Genomic DNA, 25,574 nt, shown 5'->3' on the forward strand with positions numbered 1-25,574 from the left:
GCAGCTCTCATTTGTTTTGGAAAATGAAGAAAGAAAAGGAAAATGTACTTTTTTTCTTTTTTCAAAACTTTGTGACAAAAAGCGAGATCTGCAAAACACTCAACATGCCTAGGCTTTCCAAAATGGGGTCATTTGGGGGGGGTTGTGCTATCTTGGCATTTCATGGCCTCCGAAACTCACACATGTGGTATCCCCATACTCAGGAGAAGCAGCACAATGTATTTTGGGGTGTAATTCCACATATACCCATGGCATGCGTGAGCAATATATAATTTCAGTGACAACTTTGTGTAAAACTTTTTTTGGGTAATTTTTCAATCACTTGTGCCAAAACATAACATTTTCAATGGGCTACTTCAATGAGCTACTTTCCAAAAAGGGGTAATTTTGAGGGGGTTTGTACTGCTCTGCCATTTTAGCACCTCTAGAAATGAGATAGGCAGCCATAAACTAAAAGCTGCGTAAATTCCAGCAAATGTGCCATAGTTTGTAGATGCTATAACTTTTGTGCAAACCAATAAATATACACTTGTTGAATTTTTTTTAACCCAAGACATGTGGCTGAATACATTTTGGCCTAAATGTGTGACTAAAATTAAGTTTATTGGATTTTTTTTTATAACAAAAAGTAGAAAATATAATTTTATTTCAAAATTTTTGGTCTTTCTTCGTTTATATATCGCAAAAAATAAAAATCCCAGAGGTGATCAAATACCACCAAAAGAAAGGGGAAAAAAGGACGTAAATTTCGTTTGGATACAGCATTGCATGACCGCACAATTATCAGTTAAAGCAGCACAATGCCAAATTGTAAAAAGTGCTCTGGTCATTAAAGGGGTAAATCCTTCCGGGGCTGAAGTGGTTAAATAAAAACATAGATATAAAAAAAAAAGAGCGTGGATGGAAGTCTGACCCAGGGGCCATGAGGAAGATAGAGGAGGAGGAAAAAAAGCACACCAAATCTCCTTTCCAAGTATCTCAAAATATATATAGGACGCCAATATTCAGCAGCCTACGACTGGGTTACACATTCTAACAGAAAGCAAAACATGACCAAATTGTTTAGACTAAAAATATTTTTATTGTGTTAACGCAATACAAGTTCTGCAGGTACTACTTATACAGTACAGGATTTCCATAAAATGTACTAGTATATACACAATGAATACACTATACAAATTATAATGTTGAAAGCAATGCTTTTGACATCCAGATTTTGTAACATTGTACTGTTCTAAAACTTCTATATGGATACTGCAATACAATGCCAAAAAATAACATGATTAAAGAAGAACTGCATTTTTGGTGAAGGAATCTGTGTAGAAACTGTATTCTCCAAGCTACATTACCTGGAGTCTATAGAAAAGAATGGGTGGCTTTTGCATTTTATACACATCAACTAGTATACTGCACCTCCTGTTGTATATTCCTTGTTGTAGCATGTTGTTGGAAGACAATATACTGATTTAGCAAAGAAACATCAGGATGGAAGCAGAAACAATTTGTATCCACCACAACTGTAAGAATGGCATTTCAGTTGTGGTTTCCTTGGAATTAAATTCATAGCTAAATGTAGCCAATTTGTAAGCAATATACTTTGATTTTAATCAATAATTCAGAGCCAGGCTATAAGAATTCATATTAGTGTGTAATTGTTGCATAGTATGGAGGGTTTATTTTATTGGACTGGGAGATTAATTACTGTTTGCTTGGACATAAAATATTATTACGGCCTTAAGGATGTAATTAATGTTTCCAGTTCTTTCTGGGCATCAAGATCCTAAAATAAATGAAAAAGAAAAATTATGACTTTATTAAAGAGGAATTGCAGTCTGCTCACATCATTTGTAATAAAAACATCTTTGCTATTCTGAAGCTTACCTCCAAACACTTTGCATATTATTTTATAAATACTGTGTTTCTGTACTTGCCAAATATGCTGCAAAATTCTCCCTCCACGGAGTCTGGCTGCAACCATTTTAACTGTGGGCAACTGAAGCTGCTGCTTGTTCATTTCCTGGATTTACACAGACACACAGAGGCACACCTCATCTCCCCTCCCTTCCTGGCAAATTCTCACGAGAGTGAGAGAGAGAGCTGTGCATGATGTCATAAGTCTAGGCTTTTTACCAGGCAAGAAACAGAAAGTGGGCTGTATAAAGTATTTACTGGCAGGAAAAAAATATTTTACTATCCAAAGTTAAAACACATAAGGGCAGAAGATTTAATAGATGGAAAGTTGAAAAAATGACTGAAAGTCCGTTTTAAGTTGACTTCAATTTTACATTGATAAATTGGTAAAACACACAGGTAAGCATTACAAAAATTCCAAGTCATAATGAAGCATTTGATCAAATACATGTAGAAAGGTTCACAACTTGGGTATGCACATATTCTGAACAGTTACAGTATCTCACAAAAGTGAGTACACCCCTCACATTTTTGTAAATATTTTATTATATCTTTTCATGTGACAACACTGAAGAAATGAGTCTTTGCTACAATGTAAAGTAGTGAGTGTACAGCTTGTATATCAGTGTAAATTTGCTGTCTCCTCAAAATAACTCAACACACAGCCATTAATGTCTAAACCGCTGGCAACAAACGTGAGTACACCCCGAAGTGAAAATGTCCAAATTGGGTCCAATTAGCCATTTTCCCTCCCCGGTGTCATGTGACTCGTTAGTGTTACAAGGTCTCAGATGTAAATAGGGAGCAGGTGTGTTAAATTTGGTGTTATCACTCTCACTCTCCCATACTGGTCACTTGAAGTTCAACATGGCACCTCATGGCAAAGAACTCTCTGGGGATCTAAAAAAAAGAATTGTTGCTCTATGTAAAGATGGCCTAGGCCACCATCTTTAGCAACAAAGATCTCCAGGATCTTGGAGAAGATTGCCAAGATCCTGAAACTGAGCTGCAGTACGGTGGCCAAAATCATACAGAGGTTTAACAGGACAGGTTCCACTCAGAATAGGCCTCATTATGGTCGACCAAAGAAGTTGGGTGTACATGCTCAGCGTCATATCCAGAGGTTGTCTTTGGGAAATAGACATATGAGTGCTATCAGCATTGCTGCAGAGGTTGAAGGGGTGGGGGTCAGCCTGTCAGTGATCAGACCATATGCTGCAGACTGAATCAAATTGGTCTGCATGGCTGTTGTCCCAGAAGGAAGCCTCTTCTAAAGATAATGCACAAGAAAGCCGGCAAACAGTTTGCTGAAGACAAGCAGACTAAGGACATGGATTACTGGAGCCATGTTCTGTGGTCTGATGAGACCAAGATAAACTTATTTGGTTCAGATGGTGTTAAGCATGTGTGGTGGCAACCAGGTGAGGAGTACAAAGAGAAGTGCGTCTTGCCTACAGTAAAGCATGGGGTGGGAGCGTCATTGTCTGGGGCTGCATGAGTGCTGCCGGCACTGGGGAGCTACAGTTCATTGAGGGAACCATGAATGCCAACATGTACTGTGACATACTGAAGCAAAGCATGATCCCCTCCCTTCGGAGAATTCTAACATGATAACGACCCCAAACACACCTCTAAGACGACCACTGCCTTACTAAAGAAGCTGAGGGTAAAGGTGATAGACTGGCCAAGTATGTCTCCAGACCTAAACCCTATTGAGCATCTGTGGGGCATCCTCAGAAGGAAGGTGGAGGAGCGCAAGGTCTCTAACATCCACCAGTTTTGTGATGTCGTCATGGAGGAGTGGAAGAGGACTCTAGTGGCAACCTGTGAAGCTCTGGTGAACTCCATGCCCAAGACAGTTAAGGCAGTGATGGAAAATAATGGTAGCCCACAAGATATTGACACTTTGGGTCCAATTTGGACATTTTCACTTAGGGGCGTTTTCACTTTTGATGCCAGCAATTTAGACATTAAAGGCTGTGTGTTGTTATTTTGAGGGGACACTGTTACACTCACTACTTTACATGGTAGCAAAGTGTCATTTCTTCAGTGTTGTTATGAGAAAAATATAATAAAATATTTACAAAAATGTGAGGGGTGTACTCACTTTTGTGAGTTACTGTAACAATGAATCTTACTACTATACTATCATCACTAGATGCACTTGCTCCTCTAACCACACGCAGAATCAGGCCACGACCGTTACAACCCTGGCAAATTGACAACACTAGAAATCTCAAGAGACATTGCCGTGCTCTTGAACGACTGTGGCGTAAAACCAAATGCCTGCAAGACTTCACCCTATATAAATCTACCCTTCTAAAATACAATTCATGCCTCCATGCTGCCAAACAAGCCTACTTTGTCTCTCTTATTAATTCCTTGTCATCCAGTCCCCGTTGGCTCTTCTCAACCTTTAATTCTCTGCTTCGTCCCCCACCCCCCTACCCACTAACTCACTCACTGCCCAAGAGATTCCCAATCACTTCAAAGACAAGATTGATGCAATTCGTGAGGACATCTTCACTGAGCGTACGTCTTCCCCACCCAACATACCTTGCCTAGAAGCACATTCAACACTCTCCTCTTTTGAATTGGCTACTACTGAAGAGGTTACAAAACTTTTCTCGGATGCCCACCTAACCAATTGTCCCTTGGATCCTGTTCCCTCACAACTACTACGGTCACCCTCTTCTTCTATCCTATGCTCCCTCACCCACATCTTCAATCTCTCCCTCTCTAGTGGCATCTTCCCCTCCCCTCTAAAACATGCACAGATCACTCCCATTCTTAAAAAGCCCTCACTGGACCCTACCAACCTGAACAACTTAAGACCCATCTCATTGCTCCCATTCACCTCTAAACTTCTAGAATGTTTAGTCTACAACCGTCTTAGCTCCTACCTCAGTGAAAAGAACCTTCTTGACCCCTTACAGTCTGGCTTTCGCTCACAGCACTCCATGGAAACTGCCTTACTAAAACTCACTAACGATTTACTAACTGCTAAAACCAACAGCCAGTACTCCATACTCCTACTACTTGACCTCTCTACAGCCTTTGATACTGTTGACCACCCGCTCCTTCTCAATAAACTACATTCCCTTGGCCTCCGAGATTCTGCTCTATCCTGGTTCTCTGCCTATTTATCACAGAGCTCCTTCAGTGTCACCCACAATTCTGTCTCCTCCTCTCCATTGCCCCTTTCTGTGGGGGTCCCCCAAGGCTCGGTTCTTGGACCCCTTCTCTTCTCTATCTACACCTCCTCCCTTGGTCACTTAATAACCGCCCACGGCTTCCAATACCACTTATACACTGATGACACGCAAATCTGTCTGTCTACTCCTCACCTCACTCCTTCAGTCTCCTCTTGCATTACTAACTTACTAACTGACTTATCAGCATGGATGTCGCACCACTTCCTTAAACTAAATCTCTCTAAAACTGAGCTATTAATATTCCCCCCGCCCGTGCACCCCTCCATGACTTTTCCATCAAAATCAACAATGCAACCATCAGTCCCTCCCCTCACGCCAGGGTACTAGGTGTAATCCTAGACTCTGACTTGTCATTTCAGCCTCAAATCCAATCGTTGTCAAAAGTTTGTAGAATTCACCTCCATAACATCTCCAAAATTCACCCTTTTTAACAAATGAAACCACCAAGACCACTCATTCACTCCCTTGTTATCTCTCGCCTTGACTATTGCAACTCCCTTCTCATTGGCCTGCCTCTCCATAGGCTATCCCCTCTTCAGTCTATCATGAATGCTGCTGCCAGACTTATCCACCTTACCAACCGCTCAGTGTCTGCCAACCCTCTACTCCAATCCCTACACTGGCTCCCAATCACCCAGCGAATTAAATTCAAAATACTAACCACAACATACAAAGCCATTCACAACTCTGCTCCAAGCTACATCACCAATCTTGTCTCCAAATATCACCCAAATCGTCCTCTCCGCTCTTCTCAAGACCTCCTACTCTCAAGCTCCCTTATCTCCTCCTCCCATGCTCGTCTCCAGGATTTTTCCAGAGCTTCTCCCATCCTCTGAAACTCGCTACCTCCATCTATCCGGCTATCCCCTACTCTTGCTACCTTCAGGCGATCCCTGAAAACTCATCTCTTCAGGAAAGCCTATCACATCTCCAACTAATCTCCTACCACTTCCACCAGCTCATTTCCCACAGTTGCAACCTTTTGTACCACCTGCCCCACCCTATTAGATTGTAAGCTCTTCTGAGCAGGGCCCTCTTAATCTTCTTGTATTTTATTGTATTATAACTGTATTGTCTCCCTTTTATATTGTAAAGCACTGCGTAAACTGTTGGCGCTATATAAATCCTGTATAATAATAATAATATACACTAACTGACTAAATTGAAGATCACTGCAGAAAACAGCTAAATTAGATCATTTAATAAGGCAGTGACAAAGAAATGAATGGGTACTATAACCTATAATTATAAAAATATAACCAATAATTTTATTTCTTGCAGAAAATATCTTAGACTAGACTATGGGACATTTAATAAATAAGTCTGAGATGTTAAAGAAGATACTAAGAAGATATGGTGATTGCTATCGCTTGCCCCTGAATCCACCCCCTTTGCCCGAGCATCGGTGTGACAGGAGACGGTGCTAGAGGAAGCATGCGGCTGCAGTAGAGAGCACTGATCATAGAGGACAGGGGAGGTTTGCTTCCATTCCATCAGGACATGTCCTTCAGTCCTGCGCCTCTATAATGACACTACAGAGTGGCTGCCTGAGTAACATGCAGCAGAGGCATCCCCTGCATCCCCCTAGATGTGTACGCTTTATCCCAGTAGCGCCCACTAGAGGTTATAACATTTATTACAGAGGTAATTATAATATAGCACCGAAAACTTACATAGCGCCGAGACGGAGAGTAGGGAAACCAGCACCTGGACGCCCTAGGCAGCAGTGCACCCTAGGTGGCCGCCTAGTTTGCCTAGTGGTAGCACCGACCCTACTTACCAATCCCTAAATATGGTGACTGCATTATTTTTCTTTCTTGGCTTTTTTAAATTTGTTTTCACCTAATGATCTGGTCAGTAGCAAACATCTTGTCTTAAGCCTTGTACACATGAAAGACATCAGCTGGTTCAATAAAAAACCGTCTGATATTTGCCCATGTTAGCATCTGTTGGATAAGCATGCTGGAAAACCAGTAGCTGAGCGAAGTGTTCTGGCGGGGGGGGGGGGTGTCTCCCTGTCAGAACACCACAGCACAGCGGGGGAGTCACTCAGTCACCAAAAAAAGTGATAAAAGTGAAAAAAAAAAAAAAAACAGACAGTTTTTGACAAGTCCTTTATTAACCCCCCCCAGAAATAAATATCCCCCCCGAAGCAGATCCAACGTCAATAACCATGAACGCTGGTCACTGACCCATGCGAAAAACAAAAATCCTGCCGCCCGCCGACTCACATGTCCCTTCACGTGTCCCTTCCCAGGAATGACAAGTGATATCACCGGATGACCCTGCCCTCATATTTACCTGTCATTCGGTGAGTGTCCTGTAACTCAAAGAATGACAGGATGACTTAGGGGTGGGGTAATCTGGTGCAGTATTATTTTTTTTGTGAGGGGGTCAGCGTTCATTGTGATTGACATCGGGGGACTTTTTTTTGGGGGGGGGGGTTTAATAAAGGACTCAAAAACTGTCTCTATGTTTTTTTTACTTTTGACACTTTTTTTGGTGAGTGAGTAGAGGTACTATGTACCCCAAACTCATTCATATTGGGGGGAGGCTGGGATTTGGGGCTCCCTTGTTAAAGGGATTTTTTTACTTATGCCTCTTTTTTTGGTGAATGAGTAAGGGTACTATATACCCCATACTCATTCACATAATGGGGGGTGGGATCTAGGGCCCCCCTTGTTAAAGAGGGCTTTTACATTCCGATAAGCCCCCCTGCCTGCAGACCCCCACAACCACCTGGACAGGATTGGGGGAAGAGCCCTTTGTCCTCCTCAACATGAGGACAAGGTGCTTTGGGGGGAGCCCTCATCCCCCAAAGCATCCCCCCATGTTCCTGGCCTGCTGGGCTGCATGCTCAGATAAGGGTGGGGGCATGCCTTTTTTTACATTTTGCCATAACGGTCCCCTCAAAATCCATATCCGCAGGGCCTGGTATGGATTGGGAGGATCCCCAACGCTGTTTTTTTTTTTTAACCAACACTTGTTTGGTTTACATTCTACTGACAGTGGGGAATCATGGCTGTTAAGGATGTGGCGACCACTTGGTCCTTAACAATCAGCTTCTCAATGCATCCGAAAGCATCTAAAAAATGTCATTATAACGTTTTTCAGATTCGTTCAGATTTGTTACTATATTCATTCGGAAATTTGGATACATTTGTTTCTCCGAAAATTAAATTTTTGTTTGAAAAAAGAATCTGAACGAACCAAATCACACATGCCTATAAAAAACTTTTCAAACGGTTCTCCCTCCCAGTCCTCCCTTAACTGCTTCCCGCCTGGCCATCATTTTACAATAGTTTAAGATTGGAGCATGGTTGAAACAGTTTACACAGCTTAGTGTGCAGAAGGGGGGAAAAATGCTTATAATAGGCATATTTAAATCAACAGTTCCTGGGCCTTGAAAATAAACTAAACCTAGTGGGACTTTATATGAGGCAGTAAATATACACATGCGCCTCCATCCCCGATACATTGAAAAAAAGGAAAAAAAAGGAGAACAGATAATGGGACTTTATATGAAGCAAATCACTAAGTTAGATGAGCCAATCAGTGTACACATTGTTTATTGATTGCAGAAGTCATACATAAACATATAAAGTAATAAATAGTAAATTGATGTAATAATGTATCAATAGGTCTCAATGAGTGGATCTAAACAATTCATAGTAATACATGATAAATTCAATATCAAAAATATGTAATAATATAATAATATGCTGATAGGTGTGAGGAGGGAGTGGGGGGCAGGGCCAAGCCACACTGTGTGTGTCTATAGATGCACACAGCTCGGCTCAGGATCAAGCAAGTGGTTTGGGGGCGCACTGTGATCTCCATGTTATCCGTCAGTGTGGCCAGGGAGTCCAACCACAAGCTAACGTGGTTGAGATAACTCGTCATGGGAAATCCCCTGTTGTTTCAGTAACACTAGGACTGGGGCCAGCACCTTGGAGAATACCTGGGAGGCTGAGTCCAACCGGAAAGGAGAGCACTGAAAAAAGATAATCTACGCTGCCTACTGCAGAGTGTAAACTGGGAGGGAGCAGGTCAGGCTAGGAGTCCTCCCTGACTCCAAGTAATCTGCAGAACAAAGAGAAAAATCTCATCCACTGCACACCATACAAGCCCATAGTGTATTAGACGATAACAGTCTCAGCCTAACTACATCCAGACCATGCCCCCGACATGATTCTCCCCATCTACGGGGCTTAGTCAAGGAGATAAGGCTGTCCCTGTGGTAGAAAGTGGTGTATACATCATGGGCTGCTGTAGTGATTAACCACTGAGGCTGGGTTCACACTAGAACATGCAGCAGCTCACAGCAGGAGTCTGGTGCGTCTCCATTCACTGTTTCAGGTCAGATTTCAGCCTGAATTCAGACCTGAAATGGACCAAAAGACGCACAGGGCTCCTGTTCAATTCACACTGGAGCCGCCGCAGAGATGTGTGAACCGGCCTCAGAGAGCGGGTCACAATCTTATGCTAGAGGGCTCCACATGGGGGCCAGTGCAGCAAGAGGCTGTTAGCTGTGTGCACCAAGTTGGTCACTGAACAGTGTGTAGGAGACAGACTGGGGCCTGGAGTGTAAGGCCGGAGTGGCAGTGCTGCGAGTACAAGCCAGTAAGGCTGAATGGCTGAATGTTGTTTAAGTTGAAGGAGAAGGAATGCGGAATACTCCTGCGACGGAAACTCATGTTTGTGTTTGCTGAACTTACTTTTATTAAAAATGGGCAAGAATAACCAATAAAAAGAAGAAAAGCTAGTGGTGGTGTCCTTAAAAGCTCTACATTTTATGCTAGTTCTCACATACAGTCAGGTCCATAAATATTGGGACATCGACACAATTCTAATCTTTTTGGCTCTATACACCACCACAATGGATTTGAAATGAAACAAACAGGATGTGCGTTAACTGCAAACTTTCAGCTTTAATTTGAGGGTATTTACATTCAAATCAGGTGAACGGTGTAGGAATTACAACAGTTTGTATATGTGCCTCCCACTTTTTAAGGGACCAAAAGTAATGGGACAATTAGCTGCTCAGCTGTTCCATGGCCAGGTGTGTGTTATTCCCTCATTATCCCATTTACAAGGAGCAGATAAAAGGTCCAGAGTTCATTTCAAGTGTGCTATTTGCATTTGGAATCTGTTGCTGTCAACTCTCAATATGAGATCCAAAGAGCTGTCACTATCAGTGAAGCAAGCCATCATTAGGCTGAAAAAAAACAAAACAAACCCATCAGAGAGATAGCAAAAACATTAGGTGTGGCCAAATCAACTGTTTGGAACATCCTTAAAAAGAAAGAACGCACCAGTGAGCTCAGCAAACCCAAAAGACCCGGAAGACCACGGAAAATAACTGTGGTGGATGACCGAAGAATTCTTTCCCTGGTGAAGAAAACACCCTTCACAGCAGTTGGCCAGATCAAGAACAGTCTCCAGGAGGTAGGTGTATGTGTGTCAAAGTCAACAATCAAGAGAAGACTTCACCAGAGTGAATACAGAGGGCTCACAACAAGATGTAAACCATTGGTGAGCCTCAAAAACAGGAAGGCCAGATTAGAGTTTGCCAAACAACATCTAAAAAAGCCTTCACAGTTCTGGAACAACATCCTATGGACAGTTGAGACCAAGATCAACTTGTACCAGAGTGATGTGAAGAGAAGAGTATGGAGAAGGAAAGGAACTGCTCATGAGCCAAAGCATACCACCTCATCAGTGAAGCATGGTGGTGGTAGTGTCATGGTGTGGGCATGTATGGCTGCCAATGGAACTGGTTCTCTTGTATTTATTGATGATGTGACTGCTGACAAAAGCAGCAGGATGAATTCTGAAGTGTTTCGGGCAATATTATCTGCTCATATTCAGCAAAATGCTTCAGAACTCATTGGATGGCGCTTCACAGTGCAGATGGACAATGACCCGAAGCATACTGCAAAAGCAACCAAAGAGCTTTTTAAGGGAAAGAAGTGGAATGTTAATGGCCAAATCAATCACTTGACCTGAATCCGATTTAGCATGCATTTCACTTGCTGAAGACAAAACTGAAGGGAAAATGCCCCAAGAACAAGCAGGAACGAAGACAGTTGCAGTAGAGGCCTGGCAGAGCATCACCAGGGATGAAACCCAGCATCTAGTGATGTCTATGCATTCCAGACTTCAGGCTGTAATTGACTGCAAAGGATTTGCAACCAAGTATAAAAAAGTGAAAGTTTGATGGATGATTGTTAATCTGTCCCATTACTTTTGGTCCCTTAAAAAGTGGGAGGCACATATACAAACTGTTGTAATTCCTACATCGTTCACCTGATTTGGATGTAAATACCCTCAAATTAAAGCTGAAAGTCTACAGTTAAAGCACATCTTGTTTGTTTCATTTCAAATCCATTGTGGTGGTGTATAGAGCCAAAACTATTAGAATTGTGTCGATGTCCCAATATTTATGGACCTGACTGTATGGTGGCGGATACAGCAGCAGGACTAGAGATCCCTGCAATAAAGAAGGTTCATCAGTTATATGAACTGTGTTTTGGCACATGAGACTGCACAATCTGTTTGTGCAGGTCCTAAACACTGCAAGCATTTTGCCATCAAATTTTGATTAAGTTTTACTTGATTTGTTGTAGCCGTATTAGCCGTACTGCTTGGACCTTGAAGAAGGGGACATACCCCGAAAGCTTGTCCTGAAAAATTGTATGTTAGTGCAAATAAAAAAAAGTATCACGGACAGTACTCAATTTTCTCTGATTAAGTTTTAGTTATAGTCTTTTGACTAAAATACCATTTTAGTTTTAGTCGTATTTTAGGCAACTAAAATCTCCAGTGCATTTTAGTCTACTAAAATCGAATAGGTTTAGTTAAATTTTAATGCATTATTTCTTTAGAACTGCCAAATATGATTTACTCCTTGAGTAAAAATCTAATAACATGTGTATTATTTATGATATTAAAGTTTGAACATGAACTACAGACACAGATTTAGCCGTTGTGATAAAAAAATAAAATTTAGTTTTAGTCGTATTTTAGTCTTTTGACTAAAATGTAATTTTAGTTTTAGTCGTATTTTAGTCATCTGAATTATTTTAGTTTCAGTCGACTAAAATAGTATTAATTTAGTCAACGAAAATATTTTAGTTGACAAAATTAACACTGCCTGCAAGAGAAAAGCAACTAGCCTTAAAGAGTTTTGTTGCTGAACTGTGCAAAAGTGTTGTGGAGTAACCAAAGATGGGGCGGTTACGCCATGAGAATCGTGATCTTTATTCTAAGCAAAAAAAATTGTGATTCTCATTTTTCCCAGAATCGTGCAGCTCTACTGAGGAGTATGACCATACTGCTATTGAGTTTACTAATGCTAATAATGTGATGCTTAATAAGTATTAAGTTGCTACTGTGTCAGGTGAACAAGGTTCTGAGTGGAATAAGGTAGGGGTGATCTCTAAGCAGGATATGCTATCCCCCCTAGCAATAGTATATAAGGCTGCAGGGGTGTCCCTAGAAACCTATTGCAAAAAAAAAAATCAAAACAGAGTCCTGGGAGTGGAAATACCCGCTTATGTGCCACACCCCTCATCCAAAAAGCCATGCATATATAAAAAACCCCTCCGGGATAAAGCACCTCAAAGGCTACTATTGCGGTATAAAATATAATTTATTGAACATCAAAAGTACAAAAACAGTGCAAACCCATTAACCGAGTCAATCTGCTAACCCAAGGAGGGGGATCCCCAGCCCACAAATGTCCCCCGACCCCCCCTGTCCCTCCCAAGCAACTCTCCCCCCACTCCAGTGTCCCAAAAGAGGACCCTAACACCTAATCTCCCCTCAAAAACCCCATCCTCCCCTCCACTGGCCAGTGGAAACCTCAAAGACACTCAAAGAAGGCAGATAGCCCAGGAAAACCTGACCAGACTAAAAAATGCAGTCTGATGAAAATTGAATAAATAAAACTCTCATGCATGAACAGTCCAGATCTGGTTGCAGTGACACTTGATGAACTACCTGCTTCACAAAGTAAATATACTGGAGCGATTCCAGCTGTATACAGTTCTATGATGAATACAAGTGTAGCAGGAATGAGACTAATCCATGTCTGAAAACAAAATGTATGGGTATCTCAGGTAAATCACAAGCTGCAATCCCTGTCCTCTCTGCTGGATCCAAACTGGGGAGGAGAGATCCATCCGTGGCCACAGGTGGATGGATCTGCTGTGAGTGATAACATTTTTTTTTAATCAAAATGTTTTTATTGCAAAATGATATGCATAACAATTATACCACAATACATTTCCGTTTGTCACAATATCTTCAAACACAAGTCAAAATTACAATGCATGTAGAAATAAGAAGAAATAAAGAGTAAATAGGTCTCTAAGACCTGATAGTATACCTTCAGTCTTGTATCATTACTGTTAGAGGGAAACCCATATAGAGATACTGGCATTTAGACCTTTCCTGTGCTCGCTCTCTTTACTCAGGCTGTACTCCTAAGAATCCTCAATCTATGGACATTGCAGAAGCCTCAAAAAGCTCTTTGGGACTGAGTCCCGATGTATCAAGCTAAGGGGCCCCCAGGCTGTCAAATTTGGCAGGCATCCCCTATATGTTGATATACAGTCAGGTCCATAAATATTCTAATTCTAATAGTTTTGGCTCTATACACCACCACAATGGATTTGAAATGAAACAAACAAGATGTTCTTTAACTGTAGACTTTCAGCTTTAATTTGAGGGTATTTACATCCAAATCAGGTGAACGATGTAGGTATTACAACAGTTTGTATATGTGCCTCCCACTTTTTAAGGGACCAAAAGTAATGGGACAGATTAACAATCATCCATCAAACTTTCACTTTTTTATACTTGGTTGCAAATCCTTTGCAGTCAATTACAGCCTGAAGTCTGGAATGCATAGACATCACTAGATGCTGGGTTTCATCCCTGGTGATGCTCTGCCAGGCCTCTACTGCAACTGTCTTCGTTCCTGCTTGTTCTTGGGGTATTTTCCCTTCAGTTTTGTCTTCAGCAAGTGAAATGCATGCTAAATCGGATTCAGGTCAGGTGATTGACTTGGCCATTAACATTCCACTTCTTTCCCTTAAAAAGCTCTTTGGTTGCTTTTGCAGTATGCTTCGGGTCATTGTCCATTTGCACTGTGAAGCTCCGTCCAATGAGTTCTGAAGCATTTTGCTGAATATGAGCAGATAATATTGCCCGAAACACTTCAAAATTCATCCTGCTGCTTTTGTCAGCAGTCACATCATCAATAAATACAAGAGAACCAGTTCCATTGGCAGCCATACATGCCCACACCATGACACTACCACCACCATGCTTCACTGATGAGGTGGTATGCTTTGGCTCATGAGCAGTTTCTTTCCTTCTCCATACTCTTCTCTTCACATCACTCTGGTACAAGTTGATCTTGGTCTCAACTGTCCATAGGATGTTGTTCCAGAACTGTGAAGGCTTTTTTAGATGTTGTTTGGCAAACTCTAATCTGGCCTTCCTGTTTTTGAGGCTCACCAATGGTTTACATCTTGTTGTGAGCCCTCTGTATTCACTCTGGTGAAGTCTTCTCTTGATTGTTGACTTTGACACACATACACCTACCTCCTGGAGACTGTTCTTGATCTGGCCAACTGCTGTGAAGGGTGTTTTCTTCACCAGGGAAAGAATTCTTCGGTCATCCACCACAGTTATTTTCCGTGGTCTTCCGGGTCTTTTGGGTTTGCTGAGCTCACTGGTGCGTTCTTTCTTTTTAAGGATGTTCCAAACAGTTGATTTGGCCACACCTAATGTTTTTACTATCTCTCTGATGGGTTTGTTTTTTTTTTTTTCAGCCTAATGATGGCTTGCTTCACTGATAGTGACAGCTCTTTGGATCTCATATTGAGAGTTGACAGCAACAGATTCCAAATGCAAATAGCACACTTGAAAAATGAACTCTGGACCTTTTATCTGCTCCTTGTAAATGGGATAATGAGGGAATAACACACACCTGGCCATGGAACAGCTGAGCAGTTAATTGTCCCATTACTTTTGGTCCCTTAAAAAGTGGGAGGCACATATTAAAAAGTGTTGTAATTCCTACACCGTTCACCTGATTTGAATGTAAATACCCTCAAATTAAAGCTGAAAGTCTGCAGTTAACGCACATCCTGTTTGTTTCATTTCAAATCCATTGTGGTGGTGTATAGAGCCAAAAAGATTAGAATTGTGTCGATGTCCCAATATTTATGGACCTGACTGTATGTACCATTCAAGAAGAAGGGAGAAACATGTAGGCAGTTGCAGGTGTCTATCCTCCCCTCCATGGCATGCACCTCTATCGCATACCTGTACCAGACCTCGGAGGTTATACCTACCAGGCACCTACCAGGCATATGCAACATACCAGAAGCCTGCGCCTGAATATCATGCTTGGTGATCACACGCAGCCTGCATGTTTACAGTGTGGATCGCATACAGAGAGAAGAGTTCCCTTGCAGGACCTGGAGGTGGTAAGATCCAATGAATGCCAATATTTTTTATACAGCATGTCAGTGAATTACTTCAAAGCTAACTTTATCCCTTACAGCAGATCCATCCACCTGTGTCCACGGAGGGATATACCAGTCACCTACCAGGCATATGCAACATACCAGAAGCCTGGAGCCTGAATATCATGCTTGGTGATCACTAGGGATGAGCCGAACACCCCCCTGTTCGGTTCGCACCAGAACTTGCGAACAGGCAAAAAATTTGTTCGAACACGCGAACACCGTTAAAGTCTATGGGACACGAACATGAATAATCAAAAGTGCTAATTTTAAAGGCTTATATGCAAGTTATTGTCATAAAAAGTGTTTGGGGACCTGGGTCCTGCCCCAGGGGACAAGGATCAATGCAAAAAAAGTTTTAAAAACATCCGTTTTTTCGGGAGCAGTGATTTTAATAATGCTTAAAATGAAACAATAAAAGCGTAATATCCCTTTAAATTTCATACCTGGGGGGTGTCTATAGTATGCCTGAAAAAGGGGCGCATGTTTCCCGTGTTTAGAACAGTCTGACAGCAAAATGCCATTTCAAAGGAAAAAAAGTAATTTAAAACTACTTGCGGCTATTAATGAATTGGTCCCCGAACCAAAATTAAAAAAAAAGACATGGGGGGTCCCCCTAAATTCCATACCAGGCCCTTCAGGTCTGGTATGGATATTAAGGGGAACCCCGGCCAAAAAAAAAAAATGGCGTGGGGTCCCCCCTTAAAATCTATACCAGACGAATCGGATAGGTGTCCGCAAGCGGTGCTTGCAGTGTTCGCGGCCGCCGCAGACTTTTTTTAATTTGATGATGACTGCAGTCTCTCCTCCTAGGCTGTACAGGTCTCTGTATTCCGTCCGGCCAGACCGCGGTGCTGCCCCCCTCCTGCTGCAGAGTGATCTCTGAGGGAGGGGCTGGGCTTCTGTGCAAGTGTGCAGAGCCAGCAGCGTGAGTCGCGGGCCTCACGGTGGGGGAGGAAGAAGGAACTGGAAGGCAGCTCAAGTTGCCCAAGGAGCCGAATTAATCTGAGTGGAGATCTAGCAGGCATAGAGTAAGTCATGGCAGAGTGGACTCTTGTATTATTATTCTTCTGACTGAGAGGGCATTGGAGCAGGGACAGTCACACGACTCAGGGAGGAACTGGTCTGGGAATGGGGGTCAGTGCAGTGGTCGTCGCAGTGCAGAAGCTTGGCACTGCATCAAACAGACCTGCAGCTTCTGCAAATCTTCACTAGTGATGTAGCAGCTAGCAAGGCCCTGGCCTGTACTGATGATTGCAGGATGCAGATATGATTGCAGATGCAATCATCAATATCATTGCACATGCTAAAACACCTGGGTAGGTACCCAAACCTTCTTTCCTTGTTTTCTCCTCCTCCTCGGCTCTGTGCTTTTTCTCCTGCACTGCGACGGCCACTGCACTGACCCCCAGTCCCAGACCAGTTCCTCCCTGAGTCCTTTACTAATTTTTGAAAATGCCTGGTCCATGCCTATACCTGAGTATGTGCCCGGGGGTTGGGAGCGACTGACGCCCCCATAAAACGGCAGGTGACTGACCAGACCAGGTGCACATAATTAAACTTTTGGAGCCTAATGCTCCGCCTACCCTCCTCCGCGTGGCATCCTTACATTACATCTTCTGCCCGGTGCTGGTCTCTCTGTGATAAGAGAGAGGGAGGAGGATGACGGGAACCCCCAGGCGGCAGCAAGGACAGCAGGTACAACAACTACTATTACTTTTGTGCGTGTGCCAAGTACAAAGTGCTCAACGTGAATATTACATAAAAATTATATTGCAATTAAGTGCTCCATGCGTGGTACAAACTCATTAAACAGTCCACATCCAGTGAAAGTTCATGTACTGCAAAGTGCTCCATACATGCTGAAATCAATGCAAACTTTAGCACTGGTCACTGTATTGGTGTCACTGGTGCCCAAAAAGTGTCACTATGAGTTACTAATGTAATGTAATATTCTAATCTGGAATGATAAACGTGTCACTGTTTTAAACAAGGTTAGGTTAGGACTGTATATAATACGTTAAAAATAGTTCTGTAAGTACTAAGCAACACCTTATTTTCTGGCAGTGCCCGTCCCGACAGCAAACTCTGGATCCGCCCCTGACAGACCAACACACGAGGCAGCTATAATGGGGGGAGCGATTCCAAAAATAATTACATTTGGATTTAAGGATTATGTTTTAGATGTTGGTGAAAAGAAGAGAACGGCGGTATGCAAGGTCTGCAACTCAAAAAATAAGAGACACGTCCACCACAACATCCAACTTCATCCGTCACTACAAAACCCACAAAGAAAGGTAGGTACAGTAACGTCACTTGTATGTATATATATATGCAAATTAGGCCTACATCCCACTTTAGGTGGGAGCAGAGTGTATTGTTGTTCAAATCAATAAATCACATAGCTAACTTTTTTTTCTATCTCTCTTCTGATTACTCTATAGATATGAAGAGTACATCCATACCAAAGGAACTTTTGATGCTAGCCAGCCTCAAATCTCACAATTCATCGCACAGGGGACTGTGCTGCTATACCACTGCAACCACCAGCAGCAGAAGGCAATTACAAACTCAATCCTGTCAGACCTCATTATAAACTGCAACATGCCACTGTCCATCATTGAACATCAAAGCTTTTGTCGCTTTTTGTCAATACTAGACAACAAGTACTCTCTAGTAAGTAGAAGAACAATTACTGGCAAGCTTGACAATCTGGTGGCAGATAGGAAAATGAAGCTGAAAAATGAACTCGCAGTGGTAGATCATCTGTCAGTGACTGTAGATATATGGTCAGACCGCAGGATGAGAGGCTTTCTTGGAGTCACAGTGCACTGGATCAACATTGAGGATGACCGTCTTCAGTTGAAATCACAGTTGCTTGCGTGCAACCGCTTCAAAGGTCCCCATACAGAGGAAAGAATTTGTGAGGAATTTGAGCATATATGTGAAGAGTACCAGATTAAAAAAAAGGTAGACCACATCATCTGTGACAACGCCGCAAAATGAAAAAAGCATTCACTACATGTTTTCCAGGACAGCTAGATGAAGACGATGACCTTGATGATTCAGACATTTGGAATGACCTGTCAGTGGAAGAACAGGAGATGTTTGACAATTATTTGACTGCAAAAACCCAGACTAGACTTCAATGTTTTGCACACACGCTTCAATTGGTAATAGGTGATGGACTTAAAGAGACTAAATTAGTCAATGTAGCTCTCGCCAAAGCTACCAGGTTGAGCTCCTTGTTATACACAAGCACCTCTTTCAAGGAAAAATTTGAGGAGGAGTTTGGACAGCATGGAATCCCTGCCTCTATTACCACACGCTGGAATTCCACACTGAGGCAATTAAAATCAGTGGTCAGCTGTGACTAGAATGCTTGAAGATGGGGGACACAAAGAGATTGTATTCACAGCTAGATAGTGGAATCAGATTAAGGAACTAGTGGATGTCCTTCAACCTTTTGGAGAAGCCACAGACCTCTCACAGGGAGAAAAAGTGCTGTTGTACCCTGTATCCTTTCTCTGAATCACCACTTGGAAAATTATAAAGAGAGCGTGCGCTACGTTGGTGGCTTGATCCGTAGCCTGCAAGAATCACTCCTAAGACGATTCGAAGGGATCTTTGTCAATGTGAGGATGGCAGATGAACAGAATGATGTAGCAACCTTACCCTTCTCTGACCCTCTATACCTAAAAGCTGCTCTGCTGGATCCTTTATTTGGCACCATGTGGTTGACCCATGATGTTTTGGCTCCCGAAAATGTCAAGGAGGCTGTGTCTGCGGTGATAAAAAGTATGTTATGTTTTTGGTAATAACCCGTTTGCAGTAATAACACCTGAGTGCATTGAGTCACTGTTTTATGTTTGTGTTTTTCAGACTTGATTCTCAAAGAGGACTGCAAGCCCACCCCAACAACCACCGATGAAAATGCCAGTGTCAGAGGGTCAATCTGGGCTGTTCACAGCATACCGCAAAAAACAGAAGAGAGATTCATGTTCCAGTCCCCAAATTCAGCTGAACCAGAATTTAGACATTTGTGATAAACAAATCTGCCTTCAGTTTTGGGCCATGAACAGGCACATGCTCCCCTCTTTGTTCAGGGTAGCGGTAAGAGTTATGTCAGTCCCTGCATCAAGCGCACCTGTTGAACGTGTGTTCAGCCATGGTGGGGTGATAATGCGACCCCATCGCTGACAACTGAGCGAGAAAGTACTTTCCAATTTAATTTTTTGCAAATGCAATGCATTTTAAGTGGCTATTTTGAGAATAGCCACTTAAAATGCATTGCATTTGCAAAAAATAGTATTCTCATCACCATTCAAGGGTCCAGATGTTGGCATTGTGTCAAGTTCAAACATTGAGCTTAATTATTTTCTCCCTCAGCAAGGACTACATTTTTTCAGGCTTGTTGGCCATTTAATTGCTGAGTGTTCTGCTCCTTGTCTGCTGTTTGGGCATTCAAAGTGTTTCTTTAATATGCCAAGAAAAAAGCACTAAGCAGTTTTGTTAATGTTGAAAATAAAACAAAACCTTTCCTGAAAACGGACTTTTAACTCATTTAAAGGTGGAAATGGGGTAGATCAGTACTGACTTAATTTGTGACTTGACCAAAATAAATGACTTGACTTGACTTGCTTGACTTCTAGCAGGGACTCGACTTGACTTGCTTGCGTTTCGCCACAGTAACTTGGGACTTGCTTGTGACTTGAAGGTTAAAGACTTGAGACTTGCTTGTGACTTGCACATGTGTGACTTACTCCCATCACTGCCACTGTGTGACGCTTCTCTCTTCATCTTTTTCTTCATCTTTTTCTCTTCATCTTCTTCTCTTCATCTTCTTCTCTTCATCTTCTTCTCTTCATCTTCTTCTCTTCATCTTCTTTTCGGGCCGCTCCGCATCCATGATGGCATGGAGGGAGGCTCCCACTGTGTGACGCTTCTCCTCTTCTGACGGTTCTTAAAAAACGGGGGGCCGGGCCACCCAGTGACCCCGCCCCCTCTGATGCACGGGGACTTGACGGGTACTTCCCTGTGGCATTCCCCGAGGGGGAGGGGGGCGGGGTCACCCATTACGTAACCCGCCCCCTTCTGACGTCATTGGTAATGCCACAGGGAAGTCCCCGTCAAGTCCCCGTGCCTCAGAGGGGGGCGGGTTCACCGGGTGGCCCCACCCCCCGTTATTTAAGAACCGTCAGAAGAGGAGAAGCGTCACACAGCGGGAGCCTCCCTCCATGCCATCATGGATGCGGAGCGGCCCGAAAAGAAGATGAAGAGAGAAGGGTCACACAGCGGGAGCCTCCCTCCATGCCATCATGGATACGGAGCGGCCCGAGGAGGAGAAGATAAGAAGACGCCGCGGAGGAGATGCTGGACGAGAACACTGGATCAAGAACCAGAAGAACCAGAAGAACCAGAAGAAGAAGATGGAGGAAGAAACTGAAGGAAGATAGAAGTTAGAAGAAAGAAGATAGAAGAAAGAAAACACATTTAAGTAAAGGAATTGTCAAAAACTGTCTCTTGTCATTTTTAACATTTTTGACAGTTTTTTGTGAAATGGTAGGGGTACTTTTGTACCCCCTTACCATTTCACACAGGGGGAAGGGCCGGGATCTGGGGGTCCCCTTGTTAAAGGGGGCTTCCAGATTCTGATAAGCCCCCCGCCCGCAGACCCCCACAACCACTGGGCAAGGGTTGTGGGGATGAGGCCCTTGTCCCCATCAACATGGGGACAAGGTGTTTTGGGGGGCTACCCCAAAGCACCCTCCCAATGTTGAGGGCATGTGGCCTGGTACGGTCCAGGAGGGGAGGGCGCTCTCTTGTCCCCCCTCTTTTCCTGCGGCCTGCCAGGTTGCGTGCTCGAATAAGGGTCTGGTATGGATTTTTGGGGGGCCCCACGCCGTTTTTTTTTTAAATTTTGTCGCGGGGTTCCCCTTAAAATCCATACCAGACCTGAAGGGTTTGGTATAGATTTTAAGGGGGACCCCACGCCATTTTTTTTTTTTTAATTTTGGCAGGGGTTCCCCTTAATATCCATACCAGACCTGAAGGGCCTGGTAGGGAATTTAGGGGACCCCCCACCGTCATTTTATTTTTAAATTTTGGTTCGGGGTTCCCCTGTGGGGAATTCCCATGCCGTTTTTATCAATGAACTTTTATGTGTATTGTCGGACCGGCAATTCATTAATAGCCGCGAGTAGTTTTAAATGACTTTTTTCCTTTGATATGTCATTTTGCTGTCAGACTGTTCTAAACACGGGAAACATGCGCCCCTTTACAGGCATACTATAGACACCCCCCAGGTACGAAATGTAAAGGGATATTTATGCGCCCCTTTACAGGCATACTATAGACACCCCCCAGGTACGAAATTTAAAGGGATATTACACGTTTATTGTTTCACTTTAAGCATTATTAAAATCACTGCTCCCGAAAAAACATCAGTTTTTAAAACTTTTTTTTGCATTGATCCATTTCCCCTGGGGCAGGACCCAGGTCCCCACACACTTTTTATGACAATACCATGCATATAAGCCTTTAAAATTAGCACTTTTGATTTCTCCCATAGACTTTTAAAGGGTGTTCCGCGGCATTCGAATTTGCTGCGAACACCCCAGGACCTGGAGGTGGTGAGATATATGTTCCTCATATGTTGTATCCATGATTTAATATTCGGAGTTGTGTCAGACTTCCAGCTGATAAGAAGCTAGCTTGAAATAGGGCTCGAGAGAAAGCAATCCTAGTCAACTCCTCTGGGATCATCCCCTCCAAGACATTTAGTAAACAGCATATCGGGTCAAGGGGGAAATTTGTTTGGAAGACCTTATTGAGTAGAACCCCACTCTAGTATTTATGGAGCTTGGGGCATCGCCAGAGGAGATGCACCAGGTCACTGGACACCATCTTAGATTCACAACATATCGGGTCGGATAGTTTGTCCATGTAGTGTAGTGCACACTTAGCAGTATATATAATTGGGATACATTTTGCAAAACATTCAAAGAGCAGGTATTGACGGACTGGAGGGCTTCCTCCCATTAATCACCAGACACAGGGCCCAGGTCACCCTTCCACAGAGCCATTGCCATTATGAGATGGTCCCCTAGAAAGTCCCTTTGAAGCATAAGATAGCATTGTGAGATAAATCCCATTGTCTCAGTAGCTGTTTGAAGCAAGTGGAAGATAGGGGAAGGGGAATGTACCCAGTGTACAGCCTTCCCCTGCGCCCTAACTGCATCTTGTAGTTGCAGGTAATAAAATAGCATATTGGAGGGCAATGCATACTGATTTTGTAAGTCTGAAAAAGAGAGTAATTTTCCATTGTAAAAAATATGTGAGAGGTGAGTTATACCTTGGGAACGCCACCTAGGCCCCTTTTGAAGTTTGGCTAGTTACTCATACTTTCTGTTTCCCCAGATCGGACTATAACTTGTGAACCCCTTAACATTTTACAATTTATTAACCATTATTGCACACCTTTTGGAGGAGCGTATAAGTGAGATTGCTTACCTTTGAGCAATTAAAGGATAGACACGACCTCCCAAACTAGTACTTTTTTCGTTATCTGCAGCTCCGGCATGCATTCCCCACACAGTTTGGTACAGGCCCGGTGGAACTTCACACGTCACCCCTGGAGCAATTACTCTGTGACAAATCTGAGTGGAAAATGCTGTCAGAAACCTATAGAGAGCTGTTTGCTGACAGGCCCCAGACACTTAGAAAGTGTAGGGATAAATGGAGCTCATTGGTCCCCAATTTTTAAGGGGACGACTGGGACGATATGTGGGATCACCCATTTCGGGTCCTGGTGCTGGCGCATGATCGATATATCCAATTTAAGATACTCCAAGGGAAATACTATACCCCAGCAAGAATAGCCAAAATATATGGTTCGGATGACGCAAATTGCTGGCGGTGTACTACCACCATGGCGGATTTCGACCAAATATTCTGGCATTGTCAATTAATACAGGAATTTTGGACAGGAGTTATGAGAACCATCCAGGGACTAATTTCACTACCTGTCCCCGTAACAATATCAGTGTGCCTGCTCGGTCTGGTGGAGGAGGTGGCGCTGCTTAGGGCGCAGAGAACTATGCTTTCCCTCACTCTATTCTATGCACGCAAAGCTATACTACTATGCTGGAAAAGGCCTGAAGCCCCATCCCTAGCCTACTGGAAGGGCCTGGTGAATAAGGCACTGCCCCTCTATAAAGCCACGTACTTGATACTCATATATTATATACTGTACACTGCCTGCAATGTATGTATATACAGTTGTATGCAAAAGTTTAGGAACCCCTGACAATTTCCATGATTGTCATTTATAAATATTTGGGTGTTTGGATCAGCAATTTCATTTTGATCTATCAAATAACTGAAGGACACAGTAATATTTCAGTAGTGAAATTAGGTTTATTGGATTAACAGAAAATGTGCAATATGCATCAAAACGAAATTAGACAGGTACATAAATTTCGGCAACCCAACAGAAAAATCACATCAATATTTAGTAGAGTCTCCTTTAGCAGAAATAACAGCCTCTAGACGCTTCCTATAGCCTGTAATGAGTGTCTGGATTCTGGATGAATGTATTTTGGGCCATTCCTCCTTACAAAACATCTCCAGTTCAGTTAGGCTTGATGGTTGCCGAGCATGGACAGCCCGCTTCAAATCACCCCACAGATGTTCAATGATATTCAGGTCTGGGGAGGGGATGACCATTCCAGGATATTGTACTTGTTCCTCTGCACAAATGCCCAAGTAGATTTTGAGCAGTGTTTTGGGTCGTTGTCTTGTTGATAAATATCCAGCCCTTGCGTAACTTCAACTTTGTGACTGATTCCTCAACATTATTCTCAAGAATCTGCTGATATTAAGTGGAATCCATGCAACCCTCAACTTTAACCAGATTCCCAGTACCAGCATTGGCCACACAGCCCCACAGCATGATGGAACCTCCACCAAATTTTATTGTGTGTAGCAAGTGTTTTCTTGGAATGCTGTCCTTTTGCCGCCATGCATAACGCCCCTTGTTATGACCAAATAACTCAATCTTTGTTTCATCAGTCCACGGCACCTTATTCCAAAATTAGGCTGGCTTGTCCAAATGTGCGTTTGCATACCTCAAGCGACCTCAAGGCTTCTTTCGCATGACTCTCCCATACAGCTTCTCCCTGTGCAAAGTGCACTGAATTGTTGAAGGATGCACAGTGACACCATCTGCAGCAAGTTGATGTTGTAGGTCTTTGGAGGTGGTCCGTGAGCTGTTTTTAACCATTCTCACCATCCTTTGCCTCTCCAATATTTTATGTTGCCTGCCACTTCTGGCCTTAACAAGAACTGTGCCTATGGTCTTCCATTTCCTCACTATGTTCCTCACAGTGGACACTGACAGCTTATACCTCTAAGATAACTTTTTGTAGCCTTCCCCTAAACCATAATGTAGAACAATCTTTGTTTTCAAGTCATTTGAGAGTTGTTTTGAGGCCCCCATGTTGCCACTCTTCAGAGGAGAGTCAAAGAGAACAAAAACTTGCAGTTGGCCACCTTAAATACCTTTTCTCATGATTGGATGCACCTGTCTATGAAGTTCAAGGCTTAATGAGCTCACCAAACCAATTGTGTGTTCCAATTAATCAGTGCTAAGTAGTTACAGGTATTCAAATCAACAAAATGACAAGGGTGCCCAAATTTATGCACCTGTCTAATTTAATTTTTGATGCATATTCACATTTTCTGTTAATCCAATAAACCTCATTTCACTACTGAAATTTTACTGTGTCTTTCAGTTATTTGATAGATCAAAATGAAATCATGAAAATTGTCAGGGGTTCCTAAACTTTTGCATATATATATTCTAGTGTGTGTGTGTGTGTGTTATATTCTAAACTGCCTGCAC

At 42.9% G+C, this 25,574-nt stretch overlaps 1 protein-coding gene across 1 annotated transcript in view; it reads right to left on the reverse strand.

Annotated features, from left to right (window-relative positions):
• Positions 1-1,066: 1,066 nt before the first annotated feature.
• RMDN2 (regulator of microtubule dynamics 2) overlaps positions 1,067-25,574 on the reverse strand; it is a 1,282,724-nt gene continuing 1,258,216 nt past the window's right edge. Inside the window, exon 10 of the mRNA XM_073627634.1 lies at positions 1,067-1,780. Coding sequence (XP_073483735.1) covers positions 1,727-1,780 — 54 coding nt within the window. The 3' untranslated portion in view covers positions 1,067-1,726. The remainder of the gene's footprint in view (positions 1,781-25,574) is intronic.

This window comes from Aquarana catesbeiana, linkage group LG04 (genome assembly GCF_042186555.1).
Source record: "Aquarana catesbeiana isolate 2022-GZ linkage group LG04, ASM4218655v1, whole genome shotgun sequence".
NCBI classification, from domain to species: domain Eukaryota; kingdom Metazoa; phylum Chordata; class Amphibia; order Anura; family Ranidae; genus Aquarana; species Aquarana catesbeiana.